At 41.6% G+C, this 16715-nt stretch overlaps 2 protein-coding genes across 3 annotated transcripts in view; both read left to right on the forward strand.

Moving 5' to 3' along the window:
* Positions 1–8461, forward strand: part of kif1aa (kinesin family member 1Aa) — a 32622-nt gene extending 24161 nt beyond the window's left edge. The window contains exons 34-49 of the mRNA XM_041039774.1: positions 546–654; positions 859–925; positions 1038–1122; positions 1219–1324; positions 5082–5105; positions 5562–5676; positions 5795–5928; positions 6009–6070; positions 6151–6296; positions 6884–7072; positions 7274–7345; positions 7459–7580; positions 7696–7839; positions 7929–8121; positions 8208–8326; positions 8419–8461. Of these exons, the coding sequence (XP_040895708.1) occupies positions 546–654; positions 859–925; positions 1038–1122; positions 1219–1324; positions 5082–5105; positions 5562–5676; positions 5795–5928; positions 6009–6070; positions 6151–6296; positions 6884–7072; positions 7274–7345; positions 7459–7580; positions 7696–7839; positions 7929–8121; positions 8208–8326; positions 8419–8461 (1730 nt within the window). The remainder of the gene's footprint in view (positions 1–545; positions 655–858; positions 926–1037; positions 1123–1218; positions 1325–5081; positions 5106–5561; positions 5677–5794; positions 5929–6008; positions 6071–6150; positions 6297–6883; positions 7073–7273; positions 7346–7458; positions 7581–7695; positions 7840–7928; positions 8122–8207; positions 8327–8418) is intronic.
* A 3605-nt stretch (positions 8462–12066) lies between these two features.
* On the forward strand, positions 12067–16298 carry scly (selenocysteine lyase). 2 transcript variants are annotated; one of them, XM_041040464.1, is made up of 13 exons: positions 12067–12170; positions 12759–12854; positions 13024–13133; positions 13280–13380; positions 13476–13653; positions 13773–13900; positions 14059–14214; positions 14304–14410; positions 14500–14536; positions 15223–15306; positions 15567–15666; positions 15837–15912; positions 16011–16298. In XM_041040464.1, the coding sequence occupies exons 2-13, from the start codon at positions 12763–12765 to the stop codon at positions 16162–16164; spliced, it is 1323 nt and encodes a 440-aa protein (XP_040896398.1). In that variant the 5' UTR covers positions 12067–12170; positions 12759–12762; the 3' UTR covers positions 16165–16298. The 2 variants fall into 2 exon arrangements, with proteins under 2 accessions (XP_040896398.1, XP_040896397.1); XM_041040463.1 differs by lacking the exon at positions 12067–12170 and adding an exon at positions 12225–12596.
* The last annotated feature ends 417 nt before the right edge of the window (positions 16299–16715 follow it).

A 16715-nucleotide genomic window follows, 5' to 3' on the forward strand; every position in this document is an offset into this window, starting at 1 on the left:
TCTGGGTTGCATGTCAATCTGCTGTTTTCATGCACACACTCTCTTAAATCTTAAATTTGAGAAATGCTGTTTGCTCATATTCAGACTAGGTTAATCATTTCTCCTAAACAATGATGATCAAAAACATCGAAACTTTTAAAGAAGAATACAGTTTCAGGACTTTGTGCACGTGCTTTTCCTCATGCAGAGAAAGGTTCAGTCTGTATGTATGTAAACAAAGTGTCGGAGCAATGTGAAAACCCACAGAGCCCGAGATATTAAAGGTTTACAAATGCAGAAGTGAACTGTCAAAGATTTTAAGATTTGAAGTGATATTCTTCTTTAAGAGAGGCCTGCAGAGTCTGCTGAAGGAAAGTGCGTTCTTCTACAGGACCGAGTGGTTCCTGTTTCCCTGCATCGCTGATTTCCTTTTTTCTTCCCTTTCTCTTTCCTTTGTAGGGTTAGCGCTGTCCTCAGCCCCCTGTTCATAGCCACTAGTCTGCTCTCTGTTTACCTCCAATCTATCTTCCTTTATAACCTTCTCTTATTTCCTATTTTCATCACAGTACCTGCCACCAAGCTGACGGCCATGACCCGTCCACAGGCAGGACCCTGCCACTGTAAATATGATCTCATGGTATTCTTCGAGATCTGCGAGCTGGAGGCCAACGGAGAGTGAGTGTCTCCTCTCACTCCTCACAAAGCATCTCGTGCTGAAATTCATTTTCACTCAGCAGATTCTTGGAATAATTTTACAGAGCTTTCCATGAAATCTAATGTTAGAGACATAAATTTGATAATTAATGGAAACTCAGAACCACAGAGATCTCTCTTGTGCTATAAATCGAGTGAGGCCTGTTTTCATCTGTGGCTTTCCAGCTATATCCCTGCGGTGGTGGACCACAGAGGAGGAATGCCTTGCCATGGCACATTCCTTCTGCACCAGGTACGTCGATCGCACTGTGGACAAATATAATATTTGGAATATTTTAAATGTACTGAACATAACCACGCCTCTTTTTCTTTCTTTGCTGTCTGTGTTTTCTTCACCTGTGCAGGGCCTCCAGAGGAGAATCACTGTTACTATTGTCCATGAATCAGGAGGGGACATCGATTGGAAGGACGTCCGTGAGCTTGTTGTGGGTAAGTTTGGTTTCCAGGTTTTCTTACCCTGAAAACCAAACATCTCACCAAGTACGTGTATGAGCTGCTGTCACTGAGGCACATGTGCTTTCCCAGGACGTCTCCGCAACACGCCTGAGGCTGATGAGACCATCATTGACCCCAATATTCTCTCCCTCAACATCTTGTCTGCTGGGTATGTCAGGCCCTTGCAAGATGACAGGTACGACATTCCACATTTGATTGAAACACGTTACAGATGCAGGATCAAATGAAGTAAAACACTGTGCCAGTGTATCTTCTGTATGTTCCATTAACTTCGTGAATTCAAAATGAGAAAAGTCTGGTGGCCACAGACACATTTACTCTCAGAGCTTTGCTTCATTAGTGCTGGAACACGACACACGAGCAGATGCATGGCGTGGTGAAGCAGCTGTGCTGTTCGAACAGAAAGCATGGCAAAAGACGCTCAGCTTGGATGTTATATCAAACCTCAGCAAGTTCTTTTGTGCTGTTATCACATAATACTGTGTCTGCATGAATCTGCCGCTCTCTAACTGCAGGAGGTCACACGTACAAAGATCCAGACTGGCCATGAGCAATGTCAAACAAATTTTCCTTGGTTTTTGTTTTTAAACCTTAATCTGCCACATCAGTGGTTATGAATTCAAACGTCCGTGCTGGCTGTGCGACCCTCCTCGGTGTTAATCTGTGCTCTCGCTGTTTGATTGTCATCATTGCATCTACATGTTGCATCTCACCCTGTTAATCATCTCACCACCAGCTCCTCTCATCTCTTAACTATGATTAGATCTACTAACCCCAACGCAGACCTGCTGGTAGACTTAAAGGGCTTTTCATTTTGAGCAGACACCCTCATTTTACTGGATCTCACTTCTTTATAAACAGACCTTCAGTAATTAATGCTGTAGTGCCCCTATGTGAAATTAAAATGCATGTCTTTCTAACCTACCTAGCAGCATGTTCACTAAAAATAGTGTAAACTCACTAGCACATCTTAAACTATCTATTATTTAGACTCAATATGTCGTCATTGGACATATGACATTTCATCATCACTTTATGGAATCCACTGATTAACGCCTGATATTTAAGATAACAGTAATCATGCACTCTGAAGCCCTGACAATGGTGTTCCTGCTTTTGTTGTGTGATTACAGCCTAGTTTGTAGAAACAGCCGCCCAACAGACCAGTGTCATTGTTCATATCATACACACATTTACTCACAAAGCTTTAACTAACATCAGAAAGTTCACCAAAGCACAAGAGTTAGTAGAAAAGATGTTGCTCTTTGTGACGAACTTCTCACAGGGTAGTGTTTTCATGCAACCAGCCAGTAGAGGGCAGTATGCTTCTTCTAAGCCTTATAATGGAAACGTGTTTGTAGGCAACAGGTTTGATTAAGAAATACAGTAATTACTGGCATATAAACGTTTAACTCTTCATTGGTTTGTCTTTTAACATCTAAAATCACCACGATAACTGCTGAGTAGTATCAAAGATAATTCACACTATATTTAGTCTGTTATATTAACAAACATCAGCATAGCTTTTCTGTTAATCTTAATCATAATGTCACCCAAGTTAAGCATATGAAAACTGTGAGCTTATTTTAAAGGAATTTTACTGTTTAATGTATGAGTTCTGTTACCCTCTGTTTTTGGCTCTCTGCTTTATCCCTTTGATTTTCCAACCACTCTCCCAGAAGCCTAACAATACCAACACCATGATCACCCAGACCTGGGTTCACTGATTTTCAGCCTAAAGCAACCAAATGGTCCAAGCAGCTCTGACCAGTGGCCCTGCCTGAGCAGCCTGTGGGGTTTTCAGCCCTCAGCACAGAACTAAACCTCTGTGCTGTCACGGCCCCAATAGCCAAGAACTAGGTCTAAGGCCTGAGCACCAGGCTGCGGTCCAGTGGTCTCTGCTCGGTCTTGCTAATACTAACATCAAGGTATAAATGGATGCTAACATGTTTCTCCCTCCAGTCCACTAACGGAATGTTGTTTTTTTGCTTTTGCAGACAGTTTCTTGATTCGGACATGCCTAGGTATATTATTTTGCCTCTCTTCTCGTGCTCTTAAGTTACACAAACACCTCATCTTTCTAACGTCCTCTACACCCTGTCATGCCAACTTATCCTGCAGTGATTTCGTTTCCTTCTCTCCTGCTCTGCCATTACTGTCAGCAGTTCATCTGTGCCTCTTTGTTTTCTCCCTCTCATGAGAAGCGAGGGAAGCTTCCCTGCATGTCCCTGGTTCTCTTGCTGCGCTGGGTGTGTGTTTGAGCTGTTATCAGGCTGTGGTTTATGATGGACGAGGGTCTGCATGGCTCGCTGTGCTTCGCGTGGACTGTCCTTGGCTTGTCTCTGCTGGAGGTGTCGTGGGGCCAGTATCACACTCTCTATTTCCACTTCAGCAGTTGGTGCAGGAACTATCCCCTAAGGCCAATTTCAGAAAGTGTACAGTCAGTATTTGGTCACTCTGCATTATCTTTAGGACAGAAACAGAGTTTTAAAATGCATTATCTGTTTACAGATTATTATTTACTCCCAGATTCAATTTAAAAGGCAGCAAAGTCACATCCAACATGGTACGAGTTGTAGTGGTAGGATGTGAGGATTTCAGTATGAGATGTATCATTAGTACTACTTGCCAGTAGAGGGTGTTGGTGGTGCATTATTACAGCAGTTAATTTGAAATGACAAAGGTAAAAGAGCTTGGCAAGAACATTCACAAGATTCAGAGAAACTGTCAGCTTCCTCCTTCCTCTCCATTTCAAATTGTTGACCTTTGCAGTGAAGCAATATTTTGAATCCATGGATATGATTTTCTTAGTCACCTCTAATGGGCAGAGAGTGCTTCCAGTCTCAGCTACAGCTACAGGAACACTAGTCATCCACTATTACTCAAGTGCTGTAATATGGATCACATCATTTACAGTACCCGCTTTGGCACAATATTCAAATGCAGCTATTAAAATGTAATCTGGTGAACCATTACCTCACCAGTAGCACTTTGCCCAAAATCACTGCAGTGTTGTGAATATTTTTAAATCCTGCTTGTACCTCGGTGAAACTCAGCCAAACACCAGAAACAAACGCTTCCTCACATGTTACGCCAGCAGCATGACTTCAGTCCTGGCTCCTGCATTTTTAGGAGGTAGTAAAATGTGGAGAAGCACATGTTGGTGCAGTGCAAAGAGGAAATTGCTTCCTTGTCGTATAAGAGAACAGGTTTCTACTACTGAGAGTGTGTGTGTGTGTGTGTGTGTGTGTGTGTGTGTGTGTGTGTGTGTGTGTGTTAATGCACTTGTTAATGACATAAAAAACAGGCCATTTCTACACTGAATTAACTCTCACAGAGAAGCAGCCATGTCTCTGTACTGCTGGCTGCTTACTTTCTTCTGGGTGACACAGCGTCCACCCAGGTCACCTCAGTCCGAGGCCAGTTGGGCTCCACATCTGAACCTCATGAAGAGTCCATTCAGCCCGCTTTTATGGCTTACAGAAACATTAGTTTCCTTTTACAGTTCTTGCTTGGATTATCTTTTTTTGGATTTGAGGCTGCACCGGGCTGCAGGCCAGAAGAATAACTAGTTTCAGTGTGTGATTATTCCCCCTTGGGGGAAATAGGAAAAATCATGTACATCAACGTATGGAGTAAATCAGAGGCGTAACAGAAAGCAGGATTGTTTTGCTCGAAGAATGGTAATGTGCTGTAATTTGACCTTTTCAATGGTAGAGCAGGATGACAGATTGCATCAAGTCGATGAGCACCTTCCACAGGATTTCTCAACTCGTCTCTTATGGGTGAGATGTACCATCCATGGCAGTGTTTACTTAATGAGATAACAGTGTGAAAAAGACAAACACCATCCCAGCCACACAAGCGCATAACCACAACATACTTCCTGACTCTCACTTTCTATTCTTTTGTTGATTTCTTCTTTCTCACAGCATTTCCTTGGGAGTTGACCATAGGTATTTCACTGCTCTGTCCCCCTCTTCTTCTGGCTGTCTCTCATCCCCCCCTTCCCCTCTTTTCTGTGCTAATAGTCATCTCAGCTGTCTTTGCTTTTCTATGGTGTTTTGTACAAGGCAGGACATCAACTCAGTCACCCTGTTGCATGCAAAAAGATTTAATTTGTACTTTTATGTACTGAGATATTGAGGAAGACTCACTATAATCTTTAAACGCTGTACAATGTCAACAGTAAATTGACTGTTTTTTTTTTTTAAATCATCTCAGTGTATCAAATGACATTTTAGTTTTAGCACATCTTTTTGTACATGAAGTATTTTTTGATAATTTACCTGATTTTTATTTTAACATCTCTGTTGTTTAGCTGACAAACTTTAGCATGAGTTCAGCTCCGACTGCTAGTTTATTGACTGCTGCTTCATTTTCTTGGCTTCTTTTCTGTCAAACCACCTCAGAACCTTCTACCGCTTTGAGGCTGCTTGGGACAGCTCCATGCACAACTCTCTGCTACTAAACCGAGTCACTCCATATGGGGAGAAGATCTACATGACCCTGTCAGCCTATCTGGAGGTATAGTTCGCCGCCTGCGTTTATGAGAAGCAGAAATAGCTCTTTCACTATTAGAAGTCATGTGTAAATTACTCCAGATGAGCAATGTCGGCAAATCCCCCACTTATATTAATTGCAGATGGAGAACTGCACCCAGCCCGCAGTCATAACCAAAGATATCTGCATGGTGTTTTACTCTCGAGACACAAAGCTCTCGGCGTCCCGATCTATTCGCAACCTTTTTGGTACTGGAAGTCTGAGAGCAGCAGATGGGTGAGTTTTCAAACTGTGAAAAACATCGTGTGGTGTCCTGTGTCCACCCGGCTGATATTTCTTTTTTTTTTTTCTTTCAGAAACCGTGTAACTGGTGTTTATGAGGTCAGCTTATGTCATCTGGCAGATGCAGGGAGCCCAGGTGAGAGTCAAGAACCAGTTATTATCCTGCATTAAGCTCAATTCTGTAACATTTTTAATCCTGCACATGTTCCACCCCAGGTATGCAGAGGAGACGCAGGCGGGTGCTGGACACCTCAGTGGCCTATGTCCGCGGGGAGGAGAACTTGGCTGGGTGGAGGCCCCGCAGTGACAGCCTCATTCTGGACCACCAGTGGGAGCTGGAGAAACTCAGCCTCCTTCAGGATGTGAGGGGCATTTGTTACTTTTCCTTTATAGCATTTTAAAGATGTTACTTTAATTAGCTTCTGAAAACAAACGTTACTGAGCCTCATTTACTGAACAAGGTCCAAAACATATGCCTCCAAATCATCTGTTTAATGATTAACTCCTTTAAAACAACTAACTGAATGGAGACTTGGTCATTGATCCACAGATTCAGCTCCTAATTTACATATAATTTACTGTACATATGAAATACACTCCTTTACACAGATATGGTGTGTACACAGGAGAGATTTGCAGCAAACTTTGGTTGTGGAGTTCACCACAAATGGGTCCAAGCAAACTGTTATGAATGCCTTTTCTTCTTTAATTTTTTAATTAAGAAATAATTTAATTCATTAATAGAGCACTTACCAGTGTTACCTACTAAAAGTACAGTGGGACATCGACTTGAGGTAGAAGCCAGGGAACTTGAGTGCTGCAGAAAATTATGATTAATGCTAATTTTCTGAAAACAGTTAACAGTCAAGTAAACAATTTTGAAAGTATACAGGACAACTTTCACTAACTTAAGTGAGGGACATGGTCTGTTGTTTTCCCTCACTCTCAGGTGGAGAAGACCAAACATTACCTGTTGTTGAGAGAGAAGCTGGAGTCCACTCTGCTCATGGGCCAGGAGTCCCTGCAGTCCTGTGTCACCGACGAGCTGAGTGAGTCTCCTCAGCCGCCCGAGGTCGACCAGGAGGTCAGCTCCAGCTCTGAAATCACCACTGAGAGGCAGAGGGAGCTTGCTGCCAAGGTCTGCCATCTTTATTTTGTGAATATGTAATGTCAGGTTTGACTTGTGCAGCCTGTTCTGTTCTGTTCTGCAATATCTGTCATGACAAGAGGAAGTATACATGAACATATGCATTAGTGACACATAGAAATATAAATAGAAAGGATTTTGGTGTCAAGCTTCATAAACAGACATTTTAAGCTCTCTGTCCTTTTTCCACAGTGTTTGCGGCTGCTCACTCACTCCTTCAACAGAGAATATGGCCATGTGTGTGTCAGCGCCAGTGAAAGCAAGGTAGTGCTTTAAATGCCCCATTTAATCAGTTATATCTGAATGAAGAAAATATGATTAGTGCTTGTTGGTTGGTTGGTCCATCATGCCTCTGCGTGTGTGTGTCTGTGTTACAGATCTCAGAGATGTCTGTCACAACACTAAGAGACTCCACGTCAATCTCTGCTCTCAACACAATCACACCTTCCTCAACATGCCCTTCGCTGGTTGAGGGTTGCTATGGCAACCTTGAACTGAGGTCAGTCCCAAGACATACTGATATGGTTATTGTTTTGCATTGGTTCCATTTGGTGTCAGGAGCGGGTTTTTTTTTTTTTACGAGGGCTCAAAAGCTTCTTGTTTTCGTGCCACAGACCACCTATGCCTCGCTCTCGTGCCGTCAGCCCCAGTCCGGACACACAGCAGGAAGCAGAGCCCAGAAATTCCATCAATGGAGCCTCCGAAGCCAAGCCCCGCATCCGCAAATTCGTCCCTGATATCCAGGAGATTAGAGTCAGGTGAGTCCGAACAGTAACTCCAAAAACGTCATTGCTTTGAGCTGGGAGGACAAATTCTTGGTTTCACACATGGTCATTTGTTTTTTCAGCCCCATTGTGTCAAAGAAGGGTTACATACATTTCTTGGAGCCAAACACCAACGGATGGGTAAAGCGCTATGTTGTGGTGCGGCGGCCGTATGTCTACATCTACAACACAGAAAGAGACACTGTGGAGCGGGCCATTCTCAACCTCTCCTCTGCTCAGGTGGAGTACAGTGAGGACCAGCAGGCAATGCTGAAGGTAGGTGTTTACCCAAATCCCTGAAATTCACTCTGTTTGTTCTCTTGTGCCATAATAATCTTTTACTTTTTTGTCTTTCTCAACAGACCCCAAACACATTTGCTGTGTGTACAGAACATCGTGGAATATTGCTTCAAGCCACTAATGACAAAGAGATGCATGACTGGCTGTATGCGTTTAATCCTCTCCTTGCTGGAACGATCAGGTAATAAAATGAGAACCTTCATACATGAAAGTAAAAAAACTACAACTAGAGATGTTGTATATCTGATAAGCATCTTCTCATCTGTCTCTCAGGTCAAAGCTGTCGAGAAGACGAGCTGGACAGATGAGGATGTGAAACAACACACTGAACAAATTTCATGAGAGACGGATGAACGCACAGACTTAAATGTACATAGGTCCTTGTCCTTATCCTTCCCCCTGTGCTGACCCCCGTCCCCAACACCACCATCACCAACAACCATCTCTCCCCTGTACGTTCTCAGTTTATCACTAGTGTCCTCGGCACCTAAAGCGCCCATTTTGTGTCAGGCCTTTTGCTGCAGTGTGAGTCTCGTAGTCTGAAGAACCTCTTCAAAAAGCCGTCACTGTACTGTACTGAAGTTTAATCATAGCTGGACGAATGAAGAAAATGGAGGAAGTAGCAACAGTTTCTTATTTCAGATTACATACGTATGGTAATGTACTGTAGTTGTTGTCAGTGACACATCGAGCCTTATACATTTATTCCTTAAAAAAATGCAGTGACATTAATCTTACCTAAAGCTGCCACGTCAGTGAGGATCACATCGCTATATTTGTTTCAGTAAATAGGCAAACATGCAGATTCTTCTCTACTCTACAGCTATATATACAGTGTCTAAACTGGTTTGCATTTAACATACAGCAAAAAAATACATGCTAAAAGAAAAAAAAATGACAGTCGAGTAAAACTCTTCAGAATGTTTCTCTCTTCTTTCTGGTCCATGAATCCTGACAGTGAGTAATCTGCCTCCTATCCTTGAAGCTACTTAGAAACTTTAGCACACACAGCCTGGCAAAGCAATGGCGTTTCACCATACACTTCATGTTCTTGTGGCATTTTGATAAATCCATGTCGTTTTAGCTACGTGTAGGAGCACTGTGGGTATCTACATTCACATGTTAAGTAATCGGATATCATCCCATTAATCCTCCCAATTTAATCTCATTCTCTACCTGAATTTTCTTTTAAAATGTGATATATTTAGATATTTAACAGCTTTATTATTTATTTCTGCATGTATTTATTTACAAAGACATTTATATTTCTAAAGTAGTAGTACCGTGCAATTTCTGCACACTGCACTTTTTAATATAAGTTCCTTAAATGTTTGAATAATACGACCTAGTCCCCATGCAGTTAACACTGTTGTAACAATTTAATATCTCCAGAATTGACCAGATTCTTTACCTGATTGCCTGAATAATAATATCCCCTTTAAGATTTGGGTAGTTACACCCGACCAACTAACGTACATCTGACAAGATCAATATATTAGGTAGAGAAAAATAAGGTGGTCTGTCCATTTGAAACTGCACAAAGCTACCTTGTTAAATGATCAGAAGTAAACTGTTCCTTACCGAAGTACAGAATGAGAAACTGGCGAATGAAATGTATATTGATTAAATGTAGTGCCTCTCTTTTCAGTCATACTGTACAGTATGTCTCTGCACCAGTTGCTTTGAAACTACATCCTTCATCATGCTGCTATAATCCTGTTCTGGAAGTGTCTGCAGATAGTGATGATCACTGTCCTGCTTTTCATCATAATCATCCCACACATATTCAGGCAAAATGTTGAATCTAAGGTAATGTTAGTTTTCTAATATGGCAATCAGACGCCATATAATACAGAACTTTCCATAACACACAGTATACTTATTTTTTAAATGTACAAAAACCTTGTTTGAATTATGCATACGTTCATATTTGTATAAACATGCTTTGAAATGAAAATCATCCGTTCTGCTGTTCTTTTCTCAACTCGTTCAGCAGACTGTTGGTGAAACACGCTGCTGTGTATTTTCATTAGCGTTTCAGCTCGATCGATGAGCACGCCTCAGGTCAGCCAGCCTAGAGAGCATGCTCCATGACAGCAGTGATGTGTCACTTATCAGCGAGGACAACATCTCAAAGCATGTAACCATTCAAAACACATTCTTTTTTACTGTGTCTAATGCCACAGTTAATTTTAGTGTCTGATTAAACTGTAACAGAGGTTCACAATGTTTGTATTTTTGCTTTCAACCCGTACAACACCTTACTCTACTAAAAGCATATTTCCTGAGATTGGAAAGTATTTTGTGTGTTGTGGACATATTTTGAAGTTATCCAATCAAAACATTTTACAACCCTACGTGTGTACAATTGTCAGTAGTTTTAACTTAATCAAACAGTCCAATGTCTGTTCATATCTTTTGTTTGTTGTGTAACAAGTTGGGTGATCGTTGTAGTGATCAAAGTCTACCACAAGCTTTGTTGGCAGAGACTGCAGTTGTATTTTATCCAGCTATAGCATCATCGTTGAGGGAATACCTGCTGCACTGTACATTACACTGTCTCAAACGCTCATTTCTGTCTCATTTCCTTTAATCCCCATCTTAAAATGTGAGCTCCAGTCTGAGCTCAGTGTTGAGATTATTCCTCCTGTTTTTATCAGGCCTTTTTAATCACATTTGAGCCAACCAAAATCTTTGTTGGTGCAGTCACACACACTCACACACACACACACAAAAAAATCACACTGAATGTACGTCAATATTTGAAAAAAACGTTTTCTGCTGGAGTGGTTGTGTTGACTCGTGTTCTGGCATCACAGTCTGGTCCCTTATTGATTGTAGGTAGGTTATTATCAGGGAATCATATGGGGCATACCTGTAATAATCAGTCCACTGATGCGTGGGAGGATGTAATTGGTTCATTAAGCCCCTGTTAGGCATTGCATCTTGTACAGAGTAATGCTGTAGGTTACCTTACTGTCATACTTTCACTTTTATTTCAGTATCTACCTTCACCATCATGCTCTGACAGTCTTCACAAAATCTACTTTTTCTAATCCCTCCCTTTTGAACGAATATCATTTGCATTTTTGTGCTTCCACATCTAATCTTTTTTTTTCTTTCTTGGCACTATCAAGTTATTTTGCATTGTACATAAACATGATTGCTGTGAACACTGTATTATAAAGTTGCACCCATTTACAAAATCTTAACTGGGCAGTAGTTCAGTCAGTGTCTCTGAGTGTTGGAGTTTAGCGTCAGATGTTTGTGTACACTAAACACATTGTCATATATTAAATAAACATGGAAATTATGCAACACAAAGTGATGGACTCTTCATTTATTTATCATTAACAGCTATAAATAAATACATAAATAGACCAATTATTTTACGCCTGCTTCAGCTGACACAGCAGCTCCTTAAATTCAGTAAAACTTTTTATATGCTGTATGAAACTGACTGAAAAGTCCCGTGTTTGTCACAGTGATCATAACAAAAGCTAGATTCCTGTATTTCATCAGCTTCCTGGTTGTTACCGTGCCAGTGTTTGGAGAGTGTTTATAACACTCTTCTGTTTATTGCAGTTTAAATTTACAATTCAATATTCAAACCTTCATCTGCTCGAATCTAATTTACATCATGTTTCAGGCTTTTCGACCTGATGAATGACTTTGTGGGATTTTCAAACTAAAAATTTGAACCAGTTAGCTGGTAAAACCAACACTTCCCCCTGAGTTAACGAACTGACCCTGAATGTGAATCTGTTCAAACTGAACATCAGTAAAGTCCGCTCTAAATGCATAGAATTCATATAATAAACCATACATCATATATATGTGCTATGTCTTGTTAAATGTTTTGGGCGTTTATTTTAATGACACCTTAAAATAACCGCTTTCCCTTTAAGACATTTGTCTACACGGTGGAGTAGCTCCTCATCCAGTCACAGGACCTGGTTAGCTAGCTGATGATTGACAGAGTCGGTAGTAAAGCTGTTCAGGACGCCTTCACATCATCTTACAAGGTCAGACACAAAGTTCATCCTGCCGTGTCATACGAAGGGAAACAGCCTTGGCTTATCCTCGCACTTTTAAAGCCGAGCAACATCAGTTGGATGTTATATTTCTAGCATCTGTGAGTTAGCAGTACTAGCTAGCTTTAGCTGGAGCGAACAGATATCACCTACAGTTAGTTAGCGTTAGCTGGCTAAATGTCAGCCCGGGTCGGGCAGACGTTGCCAGGGCTGAAGCAGGTTGTTTTATCGTCCCGGTTGTAATTTCCCTGCGCTCTGAATTAAACTCAGACATTGTTGGCACCAGAAGTAAATACGTGTCACTCCTGCTGCTGACAGCATGGATGTAACGTTAGCTCAGAGAACAGACTCCGGACTAACCGTGTTAATGCTGAATCAGTGTAACAGACCTCTGCTCATTTTATTTCATATTAACAGGTAATCACCAGAACTAACATTTGCGCATGCAGTAGCTGACACTGCAGTTTCTTCGTCTGAGTTTTCTCTGAAGTTACACAGAAGATTTAGGTTTCATTGGAAACACCTGCATAACTGGAATAAATCCACAGATATGTTACTGACTTTTCTGTTTCTTCTTAGGAGTATGGCTAAGCAGACTGAAGACATCATCTCGGTAAAGGGTCACACCTTCACTGACCATACCTTTCATCATTATTCAGGAATGAGTCTGGACAGGTAGGTTTGATTTGTGCCAGCCGCTCCTTCACTCTGAATCCACTTAGGTCCTAAATTCAGTGAATGTAAAAATCACATTGGTTTGATGGATTGTTAGTGCTCCTGATGCTTTGTTAATGTGTTGTAGCATATGCAGTAAGCTTAATGCTATGTACTTAATGCAACATAGGATCTACATGGACTACAATGCTACTACTCCACTGGAGCCAGAAGTGATCCAGGCCATTACTGAAGCCCTGCAGGAAGCCTGGGGAAACCCGAGCAGCAGCTATATAGCAGGTGAAAAATACTTGAACAGATTCAGATTTTCCATAATTTGCCTTCTAGTGAATTTCTTTTTTTTTTGTCATGGTACTTTTATCCACCCTATGAGCTATCTGAAAGTGCAAGCAACACATCTGCATAACACATTTTGTTATCTGTAGGTGCCAAGGCCAAGGCAATCATTAATCAGTCCAGAGAGAATGTGGCAAGAATGGTTGGAGGGAAAGCAGAGGACATCATTTTTACCTCAGGTGGAACAGAGGTAATTTATGTTACAGATCGGTGTGATATAATTAATAAAATAATAACTGTATCATTCATTCACCCGTGGCTCATCACAGACTAATCTGCTTTCAGGCCAATAACCTGGTGCTACACACTGCTGTGGAGCACTTCAGGAGAAACTGCAGGGCTGCAGAGCAAGGTGAGGGGCACCACAATGGATGCACGGGCCTCCCTCACATTATCACCTCTAATGTGGAACATGACTCAGTCAAACTGGCAGCTGATCACATACAGAGAGATGGCAAGGCAGGTAGTGGCATGGTTACGTTTATTTAACAAATCATGACTTTATTTTAACAACAAAAAAAAGTAGCCACCTTATATTTTTCCTTTTCTGGACTTGTTCGGGTAACTGTGTTTCTGTTACAGATGTTACGTTTGTGCCTGTGTCTAAGATGACAGCCCGCGTAGAAGTGGACGATATCATTGCTGCGGTGCGTCCTAACACTTGTCTCATCTCCATCATGCTGGCCAACAATGAGACAGGCGTCATCATGGTGAGAGGAGAAACCCAACAGCCTCTTTTCACCTATTTTTACAGCACTAATTAATGAGAAATTCTATTTTTATTTTCTGAAAAGATGTTAGAATAAAACCATCTGCCCATTTCAAAATTCTAATTTGAATTGAATATTAAACAAATTCCTCTTGTCAGCCAATCCAAGAAATCTGCCAGAGGATAAAATCTCTCAACAAGCAGCGTGAGCGGCTCAGGATCCTGCTCCACACTGATGCTGCCCAGGCTCTGGGGAAGATTCGAGTAGACGCCTGTGACCTGGGTGTGGATTACCTTACCATCGTGGGACACAAGGTCAGGAAACACTTGCTTAAATTATTTTGTTTTGGCATCAAAAAGAAAACAGGAAAACATTTCATTCACAGGGTTTCTTACATTTCTAGTTCTACGCTCCTCGGATTGGTGCCTTATATGTGAATGGCCCTGGAACGAGAACGCCGTTGTATCCGATGCTGTTCGGAGGAGGACAAGAGAGAAACTTCAGACCAGGGTAATAGACTACATTGTCTTAATGGACACAGTCAGCGAGCTGCACACCTAAATATTAAGGTCCAATTTCTTTCTTTCTGAATGTTACAGCACTGAAAACACACCGATGATTGCTGGTCTGGGAAAGGTAATTCTCCTGCTGTGTGGGTGTGTTGCTGGAATGTTACCTGGAATACTTCTGAGGTTTTAGAATATTTCTTTTGAAGTGTGGAATATCCAAGTGAAGAATGATTGTCTTGCTAAGGCAGGTTGGCAGATGGGTGCATATCTTACACCTGTGCTTTTACCCGACACCATATTGGAGGGCTATTGACAAGTTAGTGGAAGACAAACACCTGATTGTTACTCTCTAAAAAGACTTTGTGTCTCTACATAGAATGTTGGTACCATTTGTTAATAAGTCACTCAAGGGTTGTAATTAATGTCTTTATTAATGACTAATAAATAATTTAATGAAACTATATAGATAGATCAGTATATGCAGTTAATATGAACAAATCTTGAGTTGCCAGGTTGTAAAAAATCCTTTGTGCTGGTGTTTGTCCTGTCAGTTTGGTATTAATGTGGTAATAATTTCTAAATATTCACAGTTTAGCTGACACATATTTTTCTTTTGTCACTTTCTCTCTGCACCAGTGACAAACAAAAGGAAATGCCGGCACATTTACACGTACATAGAGCTTACTAGAGAGTAATTTAATGTGTTACACAAAAAAAAACCCTGATATTGTTCCTGTCAGGTAGTTGGTTGAGACTGTGACCCCGTCATGTTTCCCTGCCTTTATAGCTGCTGATTTGTTCTGTGTCTGTCAGGCTGCAGAGCTGGTGACCTCTCATCTGTCAGATTATGAGAGTCGTATGCGAAGCACCAAACTTTACTTGGAAGAACGACTGCGGGTGAGTTTGACCACAGAGAATCAGATGAGAAACATCACATTATGAGTGTGATAACTAATGTTATCAGTTTACAGTGATGTGTTTGTTAGACATAGTCTGATTGTGTGACTGGTTCATGGGACTTTTCCTTGACTTTAAAAACGATAACCCGAGGAACAGTGTGGTTCAGGATGTATTCTTGAGCGGATGGAAACATTATGCTCATTAAATATGAGAACCTCAATAAAAACAATAACCTTAGATTATGTTGTCTTTTTCAGACTGTCTTTAAAGACAGGATCCACTTCAACAGCCATTACCCCGGCTCCGATATCCTCCCCAACACATGTAATGTGTCTATCCTGGGCCCAACATTACAAGGTGATGTCATGACTCTTCCGTCTCTGTCCTATGTCTGTTTTGGCCTGCCAGTCCGAGCAGTGTCCTCTAACCCTACACCAATGTTTGTCAGAGGCAGTTCATGACCTGCACGGGGCTATTTGTAAGCTACAAAGGCTCTGAATGATTAATCCCTCTCTCTCCGGCTTTAGGCTGGAGGGTTTTGTCCAACTGCAGGAGACTGCTGGCCAGTGTCGGAGCTGCCTGCCACTCAGACCGTGGACACAGGTAAAAGAGGCCCTCTTTCACCTGGTATGCCTTTGTCCTGACACCATATTGCTCATAGTTACATAACTTCCCTGCTCTGCAATCTGTCCGTGCATCAGGCCTTCCCACATCCTTCTGAGCTGTGGCGTCCCTGCAGAGGTGGCAGCCAATGCTTTGAGGCTGAGCGTGGGCAGGGGTACGACCAGAGAAGATGTGGATGCAGTTGTGGAGGATCTGAGGGAAACGGTGCAGCTGTTGGAAGAAATGAACTAATGGATGTGAACAAAGTGAAGTAATCCTGTAGGTCAAAGGATGAAGGATGTGCACTATCTGCATTTACTGTCACTTTAAATGATCATGTAAAATGGATGAAATATTTAATATAAATAATAAAAGGGAAGAACTTGAAGTGACCCGTGGGGTGCTGTTATGGAGACATGCATGTGCTCAACTTCCATCACGTCATGTGAGTAGCTAATCAGCTAATTGGCGTCGGGGCGACATGTATGACTGTTATTGAAATTAAATATTAACATTCACTTCTAAAATGTTTTCACTGATCTAATCAACCATGAAATATTCCACCTAGATTAGGATCTTGCAAATGTATCAGCCTTTTACTCATCTCCACTCAAATGAATTTTTAAAATACTTGCAAAAAATAACAGTCATTGTAACCCGCCATGCCTTGGCTCAGACTTCTCCCATTACTTAAGTTTCCGTGCTGCCTCAGCTCCCCCATCTCCACTGAAGCGTGGGTGTGTGTGCCAGCATATGGTCACTGCCACACAAAGGAGAGCAGGGGGCCACGAGTTCTGCGCCTC

This window comes from Toxotes jaculatrix, chromosome 6, assembly GCF_017976425.1.
Source record: "Toxotes jaculatrix isolate fToxJac2 chromosome 6, fToxJac2.pri, whole genome shotgun sequence".
Lineage (NCBI taxonomy): Eukaryota > Metazoa > Chordata > Actinopteri > Toxotidae > Toxotes > Toxotes jaculatrix.